This window comes from Chiloscyllium plagiosum, chromosome 24, assembly GCF_004010195.1.
Source record: "Chiloscyllium plagiosum isolate BGI_BamShark_2017 chromosome 24, ASM401019v2, whole genome shotgun sequence".
Taxonomy (NCBI): domain Eukaryota; kingdom Metazoa; phylum Chordata; class Chondrichthyes; order Orectolobiformes; family Hemiscylliidae; genus Chiloscyllium; species Chiloscyllium plagiosum.
In genome coordinates this window covers 121846-137054 of record NC_057733.1, presented here as the reverse complement: position 1 = coordinate 137054, position 15209 = coordinate 121846, and the positions used below count along the sequence as shown (strand labels likewise).

General features: G+C 42.6%; 2 protein-coding genes and 1 non-coding gene across 10 annotated transcripts in view; 2 read left to right on the top strand and 1 right to left on the bottom strand.

The window, feature by feature from the left end:
* The window catches only part of LOC122561940 (four and a half LIM domains protein 1-like), a 26521-nt gene extending 22225 nt beyond the window's left edge, over positions 1-4296 (top strand). The window contains exon 6 of the mRNA XM_043714266.1: positions 3206-4296. Within this exon, the coding sequence (XP_043570201.1) occupies positions 3206-3357 (152 nt within the window). The 3' untranslated portion in view covers positions 3358-4296. The remainder of the gene's footprint in view (positions 1-3205) is intronic.
* trnav-uac lies at positions 1246-1318 on the top strand. The gene has a single exon. It is a non-coding gene; the product is annotated as a tRNA-Val (tRNA).
* A 4597-nt stretch (positions 4297-8893) lies between the features above and the next one.
* The window catches only part of map7d3 (MAP7 domain containing 3), a 92316-nt gene continuing 86000 nt past the window's right edge, over positions 8894-15209 (bottom strand). For all 8 annotated transcript variants that reach the window (XM_043714257.1, XM_043714258.1, XM_043714263.1 and 5 more), the window contains 2 exons: positions 12228-12514; positions 8894-9189 (listed from right to left, as the gene is read on the bottom strand). In XM_043714257.1, coding sequence (XP_043570192.1) covers positions 9182-9189; positions 12228-12514 — 295 coding nt within the window. In that variant the 3' untranslated portion in view covers positions 8894-9181. The remainder of the gene's footprint in view (positions 9190-12227; positions 12515-15209) is intronic.

Below are 15209 nucleotides of genomic sequence, written 5' to 3'. Positions count from 1 at the left end.
GGCTCCAGGCTGAATATTTGCCATTTACCACCACTCTCTGACTTCGACCGGTTAGCCAGTATTCTATCTAATTGGCCAAATTTCCCTCTATCCCCTGCCTCCTGACTTTCCGCATAAGCCTACTGTGGGGAACCTTATCAAATGCCTTACTAAAATCCATGTATACTATATCCACTGCTCTACCCTCATCCACATGCTTGGTCACCTCCTCAAAGAATTCAATCAGACTTGTAAGGCAAGACCGACCCTTCACAAATCCGTGCTGGCTGTCCCTAATCAAGCAGTGCCTTTCTAGATACTCATAAATCCTATCCCTCAGTACCCTTTCCATTACTTTACCTACCACCGAAGTAAGACTAACTGGCCAACACATCTTCCTTCCTAACATGTATCTCCTCTAGCTTACCAGTCCGTTTCACACTCACCTCTTCAACAATACAGTTCCTCTCATTCGTAAAGTACTCATTCAAGACCTCTCCTATCGCTTCCGACTCAATGCACAGTCTCCCACTACTGTCCTTGATTGGACCTACCCTCGTTCTCGTCATTCTCATGTTTCTCACATACGCATAAAATGCCTGTGGCGGATAGGATCAAGGATAACCCAAAGATTTTTCATGCCCTCTCTTGGCTCTCCTAATCCCTTTCTTCAGGTCCCTTCTGGCTATCCTGTATCCCTCCACTGCTCTGTCTGAACCCTGTTTCCTCAACCTTATGTAAGCCTCCTTCTTCCTCTTTACAAGACATTCAACCTCCCTCGTCAACCAAGGTTCCCTCACACGACCATTTCTTTCCTGTCTGACCAGTACATACATATCAAGGACACGTCGTATCTGTTCCTTGAAAAAGTTCCACATTTCCACGGCATCCTTCCCCGACAGCCTATGCTCCCAAAGGTTATCATGTCAAAGGTTATTATGGAAAATAAAATCTCAGTGTGTCAGAGGGGTAACACATGGGCATGGATAGAATATTGTTTTCTCCTTTATCCAACTCCCTCTCTCCCATTAGTTAACCAACCCCTGTATCCATACGAGTGCACTATCCAAAACCCATCGTGCTCTTGTTTATGAAGTAGCTTGATGTGTGGCATCTTATCAAACGCCTTCTGAGAATCCAAATATATTACACTCCCTGCTGCTTCCATATCTATCCTCCTTGTTACCTGCTCAGGGAATTAGAGTAAATTTGTCAGTCATAATCCCCTCTTCATGAAGCCATGCTTGATTATATTAACTGCGCCTTGTTTCTGTAGTGTAGTGGTCATCACGTTCGCCTTACGCGCGGAAGGTCCCCAGTTCGAAACTGGGCAGAAACTGCTTTGTTGGGCGGCACGGTGGCACAGTGGTTAGCACTGCTGCCTCGCAGCGCCAGAGACCCGGGTTCAATTCCTGCCTCAGGCGATATATATCTGAATGCCCTATTTATGTCCTTCAAATAGATTATAACAAAAGCTACCGGTTTTTGACTCCTTCCCTTTTTAAATAAAGTTGTTTCATTGGCTGTTTTCCAATCCTCTTGGACTTTTTCAGAATCTAAGGAGACCTGGAAGATTCCTGCCAGTGTATTCACCATCTCTGTAGCTACCTTTTCATGCTGCAACTATACAAAACGCTGGTGCAGCTGCACTTTTGGAATATTGTGTACAGTTCTGGTCGCCCCATTACAGGAAGGATGTGGAAGCATCAGAAAGGTGCAGAGGAGATTTACCAGGATGTTGCCTGGTCTGGAGGGAAGGTCTTATGAGGAAAGGCTGAGGGACTTGGGTCTGTTCTCACTGGAAAGAAGGCGGCTAAGGGGGGGATTTAATAGAGACGTACAAGATGATCAGAGGATTAGATAGGGTAGACAGTGAAAGACTTTTTCCTAGGATGATGACGTCAGCTTGTACAAGAGGGCATAACTACAAATTGAGGGGTGATAGATTTAAGACAGATGTCAGAGGCAATTTTTTTTACACAGAGTGGTAAGGGCATGGAATGCCCTACCTGCTAATGTAGTCAACTCAGCCACATTAGCAAGATTTAAATAATCCTTAGATAAGCACATGGATGATGATGGGACAGTGTAGGGGGACGAGCTGAGAATAGTTCACAGGTCGGCACAACATCGAGGGCTGAAGGGCCTGTTCTGTGCTGTATTGTTCTATGTTCTAAGTCAGAGTAAGTAATAAGTGGACCTTTGTTCAGGCTGGCAGGGTGTCATGAGTGGTGTGCCACAGGGTCCAGTGCGGGGGCCTTAGCTGTTTACAATGTATCTAAACAATTCAGAGGAAGGGATAATAGGAGCTAAATTTGATAAGACAAGGACAGGTAGGAGAGTGTGAGAGAAGAGGACATGAAGAACCTACAAAGGGACAGAGATAGGTTAAGGGAGTGGGTAAAGATCTGACAAATGGAAGACAAGGTAGTAAAGTGTGAAATGGTCCATTTTGGAATAAAGAATAAAAAATAAGCAAATTATCAAAATGTGAAGAATTGAAGAGCTCTAATGATGCAGAGAGATCTGGGTGTCCTTGAGCATGAATCACAGAATGTCAGTAAGCGTTGCAAGAGTAGAAAGATCATGCTTCAGGTATATAGGGAATTGGTGAGACCATATCTGGACAGTAGTGGTCACTGTACTTACAGAAGGATGTTAACATGCTGGAAACAGATCAGAGATGGTTTATGGTCTATGACCTGGAATGAACAGATTGCCATATGAGGAAAGGCTGGACAGGCTAGACCTGCATCCTCTAGAGTTTAGAAGATCAGAGGTGACTTAACTGTAACAAACATCCTCAGGAGACTTGACCAGGTGGATGTTTAAAAGGTGCTTCCCCTCTTCTAGGAGAATCTAGAATTAGGAATCATAGTTTAAAATCAGGACGTGCCCATTTAAAACAGAAACGAGGAAACACCTTTCTCTTAAAGTTTGAGAGTTCTTGAAATTCCCTTCCTCAAAAGGCAGTGGATGCAGAATACTAATATTTTTAAGGCAGAGGGAGATGAGTCTCAATGGCTAAGAGGGATGAAAGATTATCGGGGATAGCAGTGTTTGCAGGAACGTAGAGTTGATGTTAAAATCAGATGAGTCAAGATCTTCTTATATACCAGGCTTAAAGGAGTGATTGGCCTACTTTGCCTTGTGTGCATATTGTTTCAATGCTCCAACTATACACCGTGTGTGATATTGTTTTCATATGTTGCTGCCCTGTTCCTAGGGTTTGGAGGGGCTGAGGTTGTAACCTATGAAGATCGTCAGTGGCACAGCAACTGCTTCAAGTGCAAGAAGTGTTACAGTTCCCTGATCAACAAGCGTTTTGTTACCCACAACAGGGATGTGTACTGCCCTGACTGCGCAAAGTCCCTGTAAATCCTGGATCATACCACACAGCAACGGGAAACACTTCAATGGTACTCACTGATCAAATCCATTACCCTGTTTTCCCAGAGCTTTAAAAAGTAACCAAATGCTTTTAAGGCAGTACAATAGCATTTGCTTGCAATTATTTCAGAAGTTTGATAATATGACAGCAGTATTTCCTGCAATGCTAAATATTAACCTAAAGCATGCAAAATAGCTAAAGGTTTAAAAAACAATTCTTCAGTTAAAGTTTAATTCAAATGCCTGCAATAATAGTGACTTAGAGATGAGCTTCTTAAAAGAGTAAAAATAAATAAATGCTGGAATGATATTTAAACTCATTTATAATGCTATTTACTCGGTATTACTGTTGTATTTGACTGCATGCATTGCTCACCCAGGGGTCTTGTCACTTCAGGGATCGGTTCTTTAATGCAATGAAATGTATTCTTCAAATTTAAATCCATTTTCATCCCGTAGAACATAAGCAGGATGCTGTTCTGTGGAAGTATGATTGCTTTGAGACACATTTTTGGTATATGATTTGGATCATACACAAGTTGAGCTGTATGAGATTTCTATGTGGATACTAAAATCTTTTCCAACAGTGATACCAAACAATTTAGACAGCAGATTGCTTTTGTCACCAGCCTTACAACAATTGATGTTTTAAACACAACTGTGCAGGTGTGAATTTTCTTATTTCTGTTCCAGTCAATAGACCTTTGTTCAGTACGTTCAGGATTTGTTTGCACACTAATGATAGTTAGACTCCAATTTACTGTTGCTTTTGCAATGACTAATTGTATTTGCCATGTTGAAAATGTGTAATGGAATAATGTGACCTCATAGCATGCGAGGTCATCATCCCATTCAGTATCTGGATGATCAATGGATTACTTGCAGCATGATGACACTGTACCATAATAAAATACTTTCAAACCTCCAGACAGCTATGTGCTTTTTGGAATCAGGTAACTGGTTTTCCAGTTCAGAATGAGCAGAGATGGGCACTATCTGCTTTTCTCACCAAAGTTACATGAAGATAAACACACATCAAACTGACTTCCATGTTTCTGAGGACACTGATTATCAGAGGATCCAATGAAGGACGGGGGGGGGGGGGCGAGGGGAGATGATGGGAAAAAAAAATTTAGTCATGCTTTAGCTCTGGCCTGGCATGGAATGAATGGGGCAGGACACAATTCCACTGGAATTCTGAAAATGTAACTGGAAAAACACCGGAGACTGGTCGGGCTTCAGTGAGAAAGCTAGGATCTTTAACTAAATCAGAAAGATCTATCAAAGGGCTAGCATGGACACAATAGGCCAAACAGTCACTTTCTGCGCTGCATGATTCACAAATACTCAGTGCATAGATTATATTAAACTTACAGAAAGAGCCATTACATCAAACCAGTTGGTATCACTGTTTTTGCTCCACACAAACCTCTTTTCTATACTTCATCTCACCCAATCAGCATGTACTTCTAGTCTTTTTTTCCCCTCATTTAACTTTTCCTCAAATGGACCAATACCTGTTAAGACAACATAAAGAATAGAATCAAAAGACAGGACATTCAGAGTATTGCACTATTCAGTTTCACATTCTCACCACTCTCGGGGAAAAGAGGGTTTTCCCATAGGATTTATGGCACACATTGCTGACTGCTGACACCTCTTTCAAAGATGAGCCTCTTGCTCACATATACCCATCAGTCCCACTGCTAGCGTTACCCTTGGCCTGAATGATAGAGATTAAGTTCAGCCATGCTCACCCCTCACTATCTTACATAGAAGGAGACTCTCTGTCAACATCTCCAAAGGAAAAGAAAACTGAATACTGATCAAAGGAAAGCTGTGAAGAGTAAAATTAAACAGTAAGCCATTTCCATTTTTTATTTTGTAAAATTGATTGAAGTGATACACAGATTCTGCTATTTACATACAACTGTCAACAGAGCATTGAACAAGAGTAATGTGCAGAGCCAGAGGGAACTTTAGTTGGCGATTGTCATTTTATTGCAAAGATTTCAAGGTAACTATCTTACAAAAATACAGTCAATGGTTAACCTAAGGCACTGCTCTAGTCTAACTCAATGCTGCATGTAGTAAGCTTGACCATTTTCAGCATTTGATACAGACTAGAAGATTCTGATATCTAAAACTTATACAGAGGGAAAGATTGACAATGCTCGGCTAGGAAACAAACTAATGCAATTGTAATGATTAGTTTAAACAAAGAAAAAAAAACAGCCATTTAAGTAATAGCTTCCCTTTAAGAGGAGTGGACATGGCTTAGCAAGTATTCATTGTTGGCCCCGTGGATGAGGTTAACAGGGAACAGTAACATAACTTAGATCAAGAGGCAATACTTAATAAATGTAACAGATGAGGAAAGTGCAGCTAAAAGAATGCAGCTTCCTATGTAGGGTAGCAGCTATTTAAATTCATAAGCTAAGGAAACGTACAGTTTCATTTCAGGTTTATACATGCAGAGTATGGACGGGATATGAATTAGCAAGTTCAAGGCCACAGTGAAAAGGTGGTTTAAACTTGATGGATGGTGTTGGGATAATCCTTAATGATACAACCCCTAATACAGAAAGAACAATTAACAAAAGCTGTTCATTAAGAAATGGTTTTGTGGCCCAATACTGTCTGTATGTACAATAATACTTAGATTTATATGAAAAACTTAAATATATTAAGCAAAGAAAACATATGTTTAAATGAGTCAAATACATGTAAATATTAAGTTGCTACCTACAAATACTTGAGTTTATCAACTGAAGCCATTTCATTTTTAATGTACGTTAGTAGTGCAGGCTTATTTGAAAATACAGTATCCTAGAAAGTTTGACAGAACAGGAGTATGTTTAAATAACATTAGCTCACAATTTGGTTTCCTATTTCGGTACATGTAACTCAAATTTTGTAAAGAAACACCAACTAATATTTTCATATTAGAAAGCCTAAACATCTCTCACCCACCTAGCATACTTCTTAAAAACTAGCCTCTCCTACACCATTAACTCTTTGTCCTAATACAATGTTCATGGAGTTAAATCTAAAAGATCCAGACATAGCAAAGTGTGGCTGGAGAGAGCGTGAATGACAGACAGAAGAATGGTCACAGGTTGAGAGATGGGAATGGGCTGACAGCTTAAATTAGCTAGAATAATCTCCCAAAGGGCAGACTTCAGCCACTAAAAGATCACAAAATCAAACCCATGTCACAAATTTAATTCTGCAATTCCAGCAAATGTGTGTCTCAGCTCTGAATCAGAATTGAGAATTTCCTGTCTATAGTTCCATCATTTCTGTGAACAGTAGCTTTATTTTAACACTTCCTTAAAAAAAGTTAAGTTTTAACAAATAGAACTGGGACAATTCAACTGTCAACAGTGAGGTAAAGACACCTATTACCCTGCAACTGGAGAGATGGAACATTCATTCAGCACACGGCAAGAGACCAGAATGGCAAAGGCCACCTAATATGAAAACAAAGCTGGCCTGTATATCTGGTCAGACAAAACGAAGAGTGAAGGAAAGGAATGAAACATCACCTGATTACACTCACTGCCAAAAGCAGATCATAAAAATCAAAGTTAAAAATCACACAACACCAGGTTATAGTCCAACAGGTTTGTTTGGAAGCACTAGCTTTCAGAGCGCTGCTCCTTCATCAGGTGGTTGTGGAGCATAAGTTCGTAAGGCAGAGTTTATAGCAAAAATTTACAGTGTGACGTAAGTGAAGTTATATATTGAAAAAGACCTGGATTGTTTGTTAAGTGTCTCATCCTTCAGAATGAACATGTTGGTTTCAGTTCTTTCATATGTAAATCACAGGACATTTAAAAATTACATTCTCAAGTGAACTTTAACAGTTGGTGTCATATCAGCCCAGATAATGCATTTAAGGTGTGAGCCTGTCTGTTCCACAATGGTCAGACTGATTCTAATCTAAAAAATGGATTTACAGAATCTTACATGGGTTCATGCAGTTTTTGAGCAAAGTAAAATGTAATTCGGCAAGTACAAGCTCACCCCACAAACTTGTATGTGTGTGTGTGTGTGTGTGTGTGTGGGTGTCTGTCTGTGACTGTGTCTGTCTGTCTGTCTATCAGGAAGTACTGGACAACGAAGGGTACCCAGAAGCAAAAAGTTGGTGTCATATCAGCCCAGATAATGCATTTAAGGTGTGAGCTTTCCGGTGTGAGGCTGTCTGTTCCACAATGGTCAGACTGATTCTAATCTAAAAAATGGATTTACAGAATCTTACATGGGTTCATGCAGTTTTTGAGCAAAGTAAAATGTAATTCGGCAAGTTACAAGCTCACCCCACAAACTTATGTGCGTGTGCGTGGGGGGGGCGTGGGGACAGAGAGTTAAGAGTGTGAGCGTGTGTAGGTAGTGCAATTGGGTCACCTGCAATGTGACATGAACCCAAGGTCCTGGTTGAGGCCATCCCCATGGGTACTGAGCTTGGCTATCAGCCTCTGCTTGGCTACTTTTCGCTGCTGCCTGTCCCGAAGTCCACCTTGGAGGATGGTCACTCGAAGGTCCGAGGTCGAATGTACCGGACCGCTGAAGTGATCTCCATCTGGGAGGGAACACTCCCAGCCAACATGTGACTCAGCCAACATTGTCTATCTGATATGGCGCAGGCAAGGACGCCCTAAGGCATGGTACATTGACGAGACCGAGCAGAGGCTACGGCAATGGATGAATTAACACCACACAGGAATCACCAGACGGGAGTGTTCCCTCCCAGATGGAGATCACTTCAGCGGTCCGGTACATTCGACCTCGGACCTTCGAGTGACCATCCTCCAAGGTGGGCTTCGGGACAGGCAGCAGCGAAAAGTAGCCGTGCACAGGCTGATAACCAAGTTCGGTACCCATGGGGATGGCCTCAACTGGGACCTTGGGTTCATGTCACACTGCAGGTGACCTCATTGTACTACCTACATACACACACACAATGCACCCCCTCTCACAGACTTATACACCTTTGCGTTCACAGGCACGCACACACACGCACGCACACTCTGTCACAGACACTTATCAAACCCCCAACCACGTGCACACATACAAGTTTGTGGGGTGAACTTGTACTTGCCGAATTACATTTTACTTTGCTCAAAAACTGCATGAACCCCTGTAAGATTATGTAAATCCATTTTTTAGATTAGAATCAGTCTGACCATTGTGGAACAGACAGCCTCACACTGGAAAGCTCACACCTTAAATGCATTATCTGGGCTGACATGACACCAACTGTTAAAGTTCACTTGAGAATGTAATTTTTAAATGTTCTGTGATTTACATATGAAAGAACTGAAACCAACATGTTCATTCTAAAAGTTGAGAGACTTAACAAACAATCCAGGTATTTTTCAATATATAATTTCAGTTACATCACATCAACTTTTGCTATAAATTCTATGTCACACGATCTTATACTCCACAATCATCTGATGAAGGAGCAGCGCTTCGAAAGCTAGTGCTTCGAAATGAACCTGTTGGACTATAACCTGGTGCTGCATGATTTTTAACTTTGTACACCCCAGTCCAACAAAATCAAAAGAACTATCAGTCATGAGAAAAATAAAACAATGCAGTCAAGGAACATGCCCTGAAATGTTGAACGGTGCAAACGAGCATCTCTGTGACATTGCACATGCCATCTTTGTTACGATCTTGTAAATTCTTCTGGGAAAGAGGAGGAAACTCCAGAGAAGCAGCTTCATGTAACAAGGCTTTCAGCACGTAGTAAAAATACTGATTATGCAAGTGCAATCACAAGTGATGTTCAGGATCAAGCTGTTTAGAGTCCTGAGAACACACAACAAATTAAGAGGGTTATATACAATAGGAATTGACAGAACAGGGCAAAAAAACCTCAATGTTGATGTTGCTGCTGCACAAAAACCTTTCCTTAACCCATTTGATCTTATTCTTTATCAGCATATTCTCCTCTCCCTCACGGGTTTACTGCCTTCCTCTTAAACAAACTTGTACCATTTTGCTCAATGCATCTTTATGGTGCACATTCTCCACACTCAGGATGAAGAAACTTCTTTCCGAACCCCTGTTTCATTTCCCCAACTTATCTGGCTGACCTCTAATTTTGATATTTTCAAACTGTGATTATTTCCTCTATGCCTAACACATTTGAAATTAAGCCAAAGATTGGTTTGCTATTTTTGAAATGGCCTTATAAGCTGCTTCACTCCTTTTACTGATGTGCACATCTGCATCCTCTTTGCTTATTCTTCCTTTCAAAGCGTACCACCCCCCATTGACCTTGATTGAAAGTGATTTGCTGATTACCACATTCTACTGTAAGGAGGTTAAAACATCAAAACATATCTTTTCAGGATAAAAAAAAGGTAGCAAAATGAATTTCACTTTAAATCCTAGGATGAAGAAGAGTTTGCTAGAAGGTGACTGATTTTGTTTCTTGTGAATGGCACCAGACTTGTTCATGTGATGTGGATATGGCTGCTTGGACCAGCATTTATTTGAGAACATAGAAGAATACAGCGCAGTACAGGCCCTTTGGCCCTCGATGTTGCGCCGATCCAAGCCCACCTAACCTATACTAACCCACTATTCTCCATATACCTATCCAATGCCCGCTTAAATGCCCATAAAGAGGGAGAGTCCACCACTGCTACTGGCAGGGCATTCCATGAACTTACGACTCGCTGAGTGAAGAACCTACCCCTAACTTCAGCCTATATCTACCCCCCCTTAATTTAAAGCTATGCCCCCTTGTAATACCCGACTCCATACGCGGGAAAAGGTCCACACTGTCAACCCTATCTAACCCCCTAATCATCTTGTACACCTCAATCAAGACACCCCTAAACCTTCTTTTCTCTAATGAAAACAGCCCCAAGTGTCTCAGTCTATCCTCATACGATCTTCCTTCCATACCAGGCAACATCCTGGTAAACCTCCTCTGCACCCGTTCCAGTGCCTCCACATCCTTCCTATAGTATGGCAACCAAAACTGCACACAATATTCCAGATGCGGCCGCACCAGAGTCTTATACAACTGCATCATGACCTCAGGACTCCGGAACCCAATTCCTCTACCAATAAAAGCCAATAAAATGAAATTCTATGAGCTGAAAAAGAAACTCTTGATATTTACTGACATTTTTAATAATATAATACACAATTATTTAAATTAAAGCTGTCCAGAAAAGTAATCAATGCTAATCAAGCATAATTTCCCATTGAAGCCGAACAAATTCATTCACAGCCATTCGCAGTTCTTTTGGGAGCCAGTAGAGTCATAATGGGTCAAATAGCTTCTTTCTGTACTGTAAAATTTGATATTTCTATGTTTCTGATCACTATGTCACAAGAACCCTCCTTTCCAGGATAAAACAGGCTGGTTGATTGGCACCACATCCACCAGCATTCACCCCCTCCACTACAAAAGCTAAGTAGCAGCAGTGTGTACCATCTATAAATACATTGCAAAAATTCACCAAGACTCCTTAGTCGCCATCTTCTAAATCCGCAGCCGTTCCTGTCTAGAAGGACCAGTGCATGCGAGTACCATCATCTGCAAGTTTCCCTTCAAGACATTCACCATCCTGGCTTGGAAATATAATGTTGTTCCTTTAGTGTCACTGGTTAAAAATCCTGGAGCTCCCTCCACATCATATTGTGGGTCTACTTTCCCTAATGAATCACAATGGTTCAAGGAAGCTCACCACCATCTTCTCCAGGACAACTTTGAATAGGCAATAAACGCTGTTGCAGACAATGAAGAAAACAAAGTGGCACAAAATCCAACATGTTTGTGCTATTTTCAAATGTAATGACTCTGTAACCTTGTACTTGCCTAATAATAAGTGCAGAGATAGGTTTAGACGACAATGCCCTGTTCCTGAGTAAATACTGAAGAAAAGTATTCATTCAGTGTCTCCCCAATCTCTTCCGCAAAGGTGGGGGTGAACTGCCTTCTTGAACTGCTGCAGTCCATGTGCTGTGACTTGACCCACAATGTCTCAGGGAGGGGATCCCAGGATTGTGACCCAGTGATACTAAAGGAATTGTGATATATTTCCAAATCAGGATGGTGAGTGGCTTGCAGTGGTGTTCCCATGTATCTGCTGCCCTTGTCCTTCTAGATGGTAGTGGTCATGGGTTTGGAAGGCGCTATCTAAGAAGCCTTGGTGAATTTCTGCAGTGCATCTTGCAGATGGTACACACTGCTGATACAGATAGTGGGAATGGATACTTGTGGATGTGATGCCAATCAAGCGGCTGCTTTGTCCTGGATGGTGTCAAGCTTCTTGAGTGTTGTTGGAGCTGCCCCCATCCAGGGCAAGTGTGGAAGCAGCTTGAGGAGGTGAGTTACTCACTGCAGTATTCCTAACTTCTGTTGAAAATAAAATTATTACTTTGGATATGTTGCTACATTATATCTTCCATTCAGTCTTGAGTTGATTGATCGAGGTCTGATCCAGTTGAGGGATGGGCTAGGCTATGTTGAGGGCAGCAGTGAGTATACCATGATTCTGCAGGCACATACTGGCACAGAGTTGGTACAATGGCATGTTTCCTTCCCTGAAGCGTATGACTGAAAAGCAACTTTAGGACAACACTCCAACAGCTCTACGGCACTTTTTCCCGAGACCAGATTTCTTGAAACTGTTCAAATTCTGAAACTGCTACAGTGGGATTTGAGTTGTTTTCAGAATAACTGGTCCAATGCACAGCACTACTGTAATCAATTTCTATCAACTTCAACTGCATTGGTTACAGGGCCATCTTTAAATGATGCCCCAAGAATCAGGACAAACTCTATTACTGAAGACACTGTCAGAATGTCTTGAATCAAACTTTACCTGATGTTTCCTCAATAGGTGTGGTCAAGGATGTCATTCTTCCTCCATTTCCTTCAAGTGCACTGATATGGCTCTCCGAGATGCCAGCAATATCGATCAAGTTTTGGTTACAGGCATCAGCACTGCAGGGAGTGACTGCTAATTTGGTGGCCTTTGAACAAATATCAAGTCCAATATAATCCTTGAGGATCCATGTACTTGCTTTGCCATTCTGATGCCCAACACTTCGATCCACTTCATTTACATGCAAGAGTTCTGATACAACACAGTCTTCCTTTGGTATAGGGCTTAAGCAGAAGAGAGAACAGAATGAGATTGACGTGAATAAAAAGAGGATTATGCTCCTTGTGTTTGCTCCAATCAGTTACCTCGAATAAATTACACCATTTTTGACTCCTTATTTACCTGGCTATCATTACTATTTGGCAAGTTACAGATCACTGGTGCCAGTTTAAACAGGGCGACTATCAATTTGGAAATAATTGCCGAAAGTGCTGGAGAAACTCAGCAGATCCAGCAGCACCTGTGCAAAGAGAAACAGCGTTGACGTTTCCAGTCCAATATGACTCGTGTTTTTATGTAACTCACAATTCTGTTCAGTTTCTCTATATTTAGGTTTTGTTTCAGCTTAATGAGCTGTCTAATGTGATAACTTTGGGTCAGTAAACACAATCTCAGTTGTCTCCACAGCAAGATCTCAAGTAGAAAGGACATGAATGACCCAACACCTAAACCACCAAATGAGTCTTAACAAATCATGGCATCTTGTAACCACGGCAACGTGCAACTCCCCAGATACTTAACTGGAACATCAGTAAGGGTTGTACACGGAGGCCGGGAGGGGCTGGAATATGAACACAACCTTCTCACTCACCATGAGAATACAATTGCTAAATTAAGCAGACACTTGTTTCAAATTTGAAATGTGCCTTGTCATTTATTAACCGACATGTAGATAATTCTCATACTCCTTAAAGAGTAAAATCCGTGGTTAGACACAATACCCAGGGGCCAAGTATTTAACTCTCAGACATACAAGTAACCATCAATATCATTGGTCTGGTCCTTTGGGAGGGCTGTGATACGAGTTACAGCTATATGCCTTTCCAGCCATCTCTGGCACGCTACTCTTGACAGGCAGTTCAATGACAAGGCACTGGTGTAGGACAGATTCACTGAAATCATCCCATACAATTGTAGAAGGTGTAACAGTAGCCAATTCACCTCCTCCCGCTTCACAATCATAACCTCTCTCAGCCCCCACACACACCTTCCAGGCAAAGCAGGGATTATGCGTACTTCCTTCAAACACAATGCAGACTCCTTTACAGAGATGAGACCACTTTGCAGATCACTTCCATTCTGCCTGCAGGAATGGACACAGCTTGCCAGCTGTTAGCCAGTTCTAAACCCATCTTGTTCCCATGTTAACATGTCCACCCTGGGCCTGCTACAGTGTTCCAAAAAAGAATATTGCAAGCTGGAGGGGCACCAGCTCATTTTCCACTTCGGCACTTTACAGCCTCTCTACGACTCAACATTGAACTTCACCACTTCAGAATATCACCTATGCCTTCTATTTTTCTAAAACCACCACCCTCCCCCTGCTGTGTCCTGTTGACTTTGCTCTTAGCAGAGTGGACTAATTTGCTCCTTCCATAACTAATATTTACACCTATTATATATCTCTCCCATTCCTTTACCACCATTAGCACTCCCCCTTGCCTTTGCCTCTGGGTACACTCACATCTGTTCCACCCTCTCTTTCTCCCCATCTGCCTAAGGTTTAAAAACTACTTTACAACAACTTTCAGTTCTGAAGAAGTCAGAATGAACATGGAACTTTAACTCACTCACTCTCCTCAGATGCTGCTAGACAGGAGTGCCTCCAGTACCATCTGTTTTATTTCACTTTTCCAGCAGGTGCAGGGTTTTGCTTTTATTAGCTTAGGTTCTCCTCTTGCAACATGTTTGAGGTGAGGGATGCCATGGCCGTCCCTGCTGATTACACTTGCAGGAAGTGCACCCATCTCCAGCTCCTCCAAGACCGTGTTAGGGAACTGGAGCTGGAGTTGGATGAACTTAGGATCATTCGGGAGGCAGAGGGGGTCATAGATCGGAGCTTTAGGGAAGTAGTAACTCCAAAGATGGCAGATAGATGGGTGACAGTGAGGGGGACTGGGAGGAAGCAGCCAGTGCAGGGACCCCCTGCGGCCGATTCCCTCAAGAACAAGTATACCGTTTTGGATACTTGTGGGGGGGACGACTTACCAGGGGTAAGTAACGGGGCTCAGGCCTCTGGCACGGAGCCTGTCCCCGTTACTCAGAAGGGAAGGGTGGAGAAGAGGTAAAAACAATGACTGCAGATGCTGGAAACCAGATTCTGGATCAGTGGTGCTGGAAGAGCACAGCAATTCAGGCAGCATCCGAGGACAGGCAAAATCGACGTTTCGGGCAAAAGCCCTTCAGGGTGGAGAAGAGCAGAGCAATAGTAATTGGGAACTCGATAGTTCGGGGCACAGATAGGCGGTTTTGTGGGAACGAGAGAGACTCACGTTTGGTATGTTGCCTCCCAGGTGCAAGGGTACTGAATGTCTCTGATCGTGTTTTCCGGGTCCTTAAGGGGGAGGGGGAGCAGCCCGAAGCCGTGGTCCACATTGGCACCAATGACATAGGAAGGAGGAGCGCTGAGGATGTTAGGCAGGCATTCAGGGAGCTAGGTTGGAAGCTCAAAGTTAGAACGAACAGAGTTGTTGTCTCTGGTTTGTTACCCATGCCACGTGATAGAGAGTCGAGGAATAGGGAGAGAGAACAGTTAAATGCGTGGCTACAGGGATGGTGCAAGAGGGAGGGATTCCGGTTTTTGGATAACTGGGGTTCTTTCTGGGGAAGGTGGGACCTCTATAAACAGGATGGTCTACACCTGAACCTGAGGGGCACCAGTACCCTTGGTGGGAGGTTTGCTAGTGCTCTGGGGGGGGG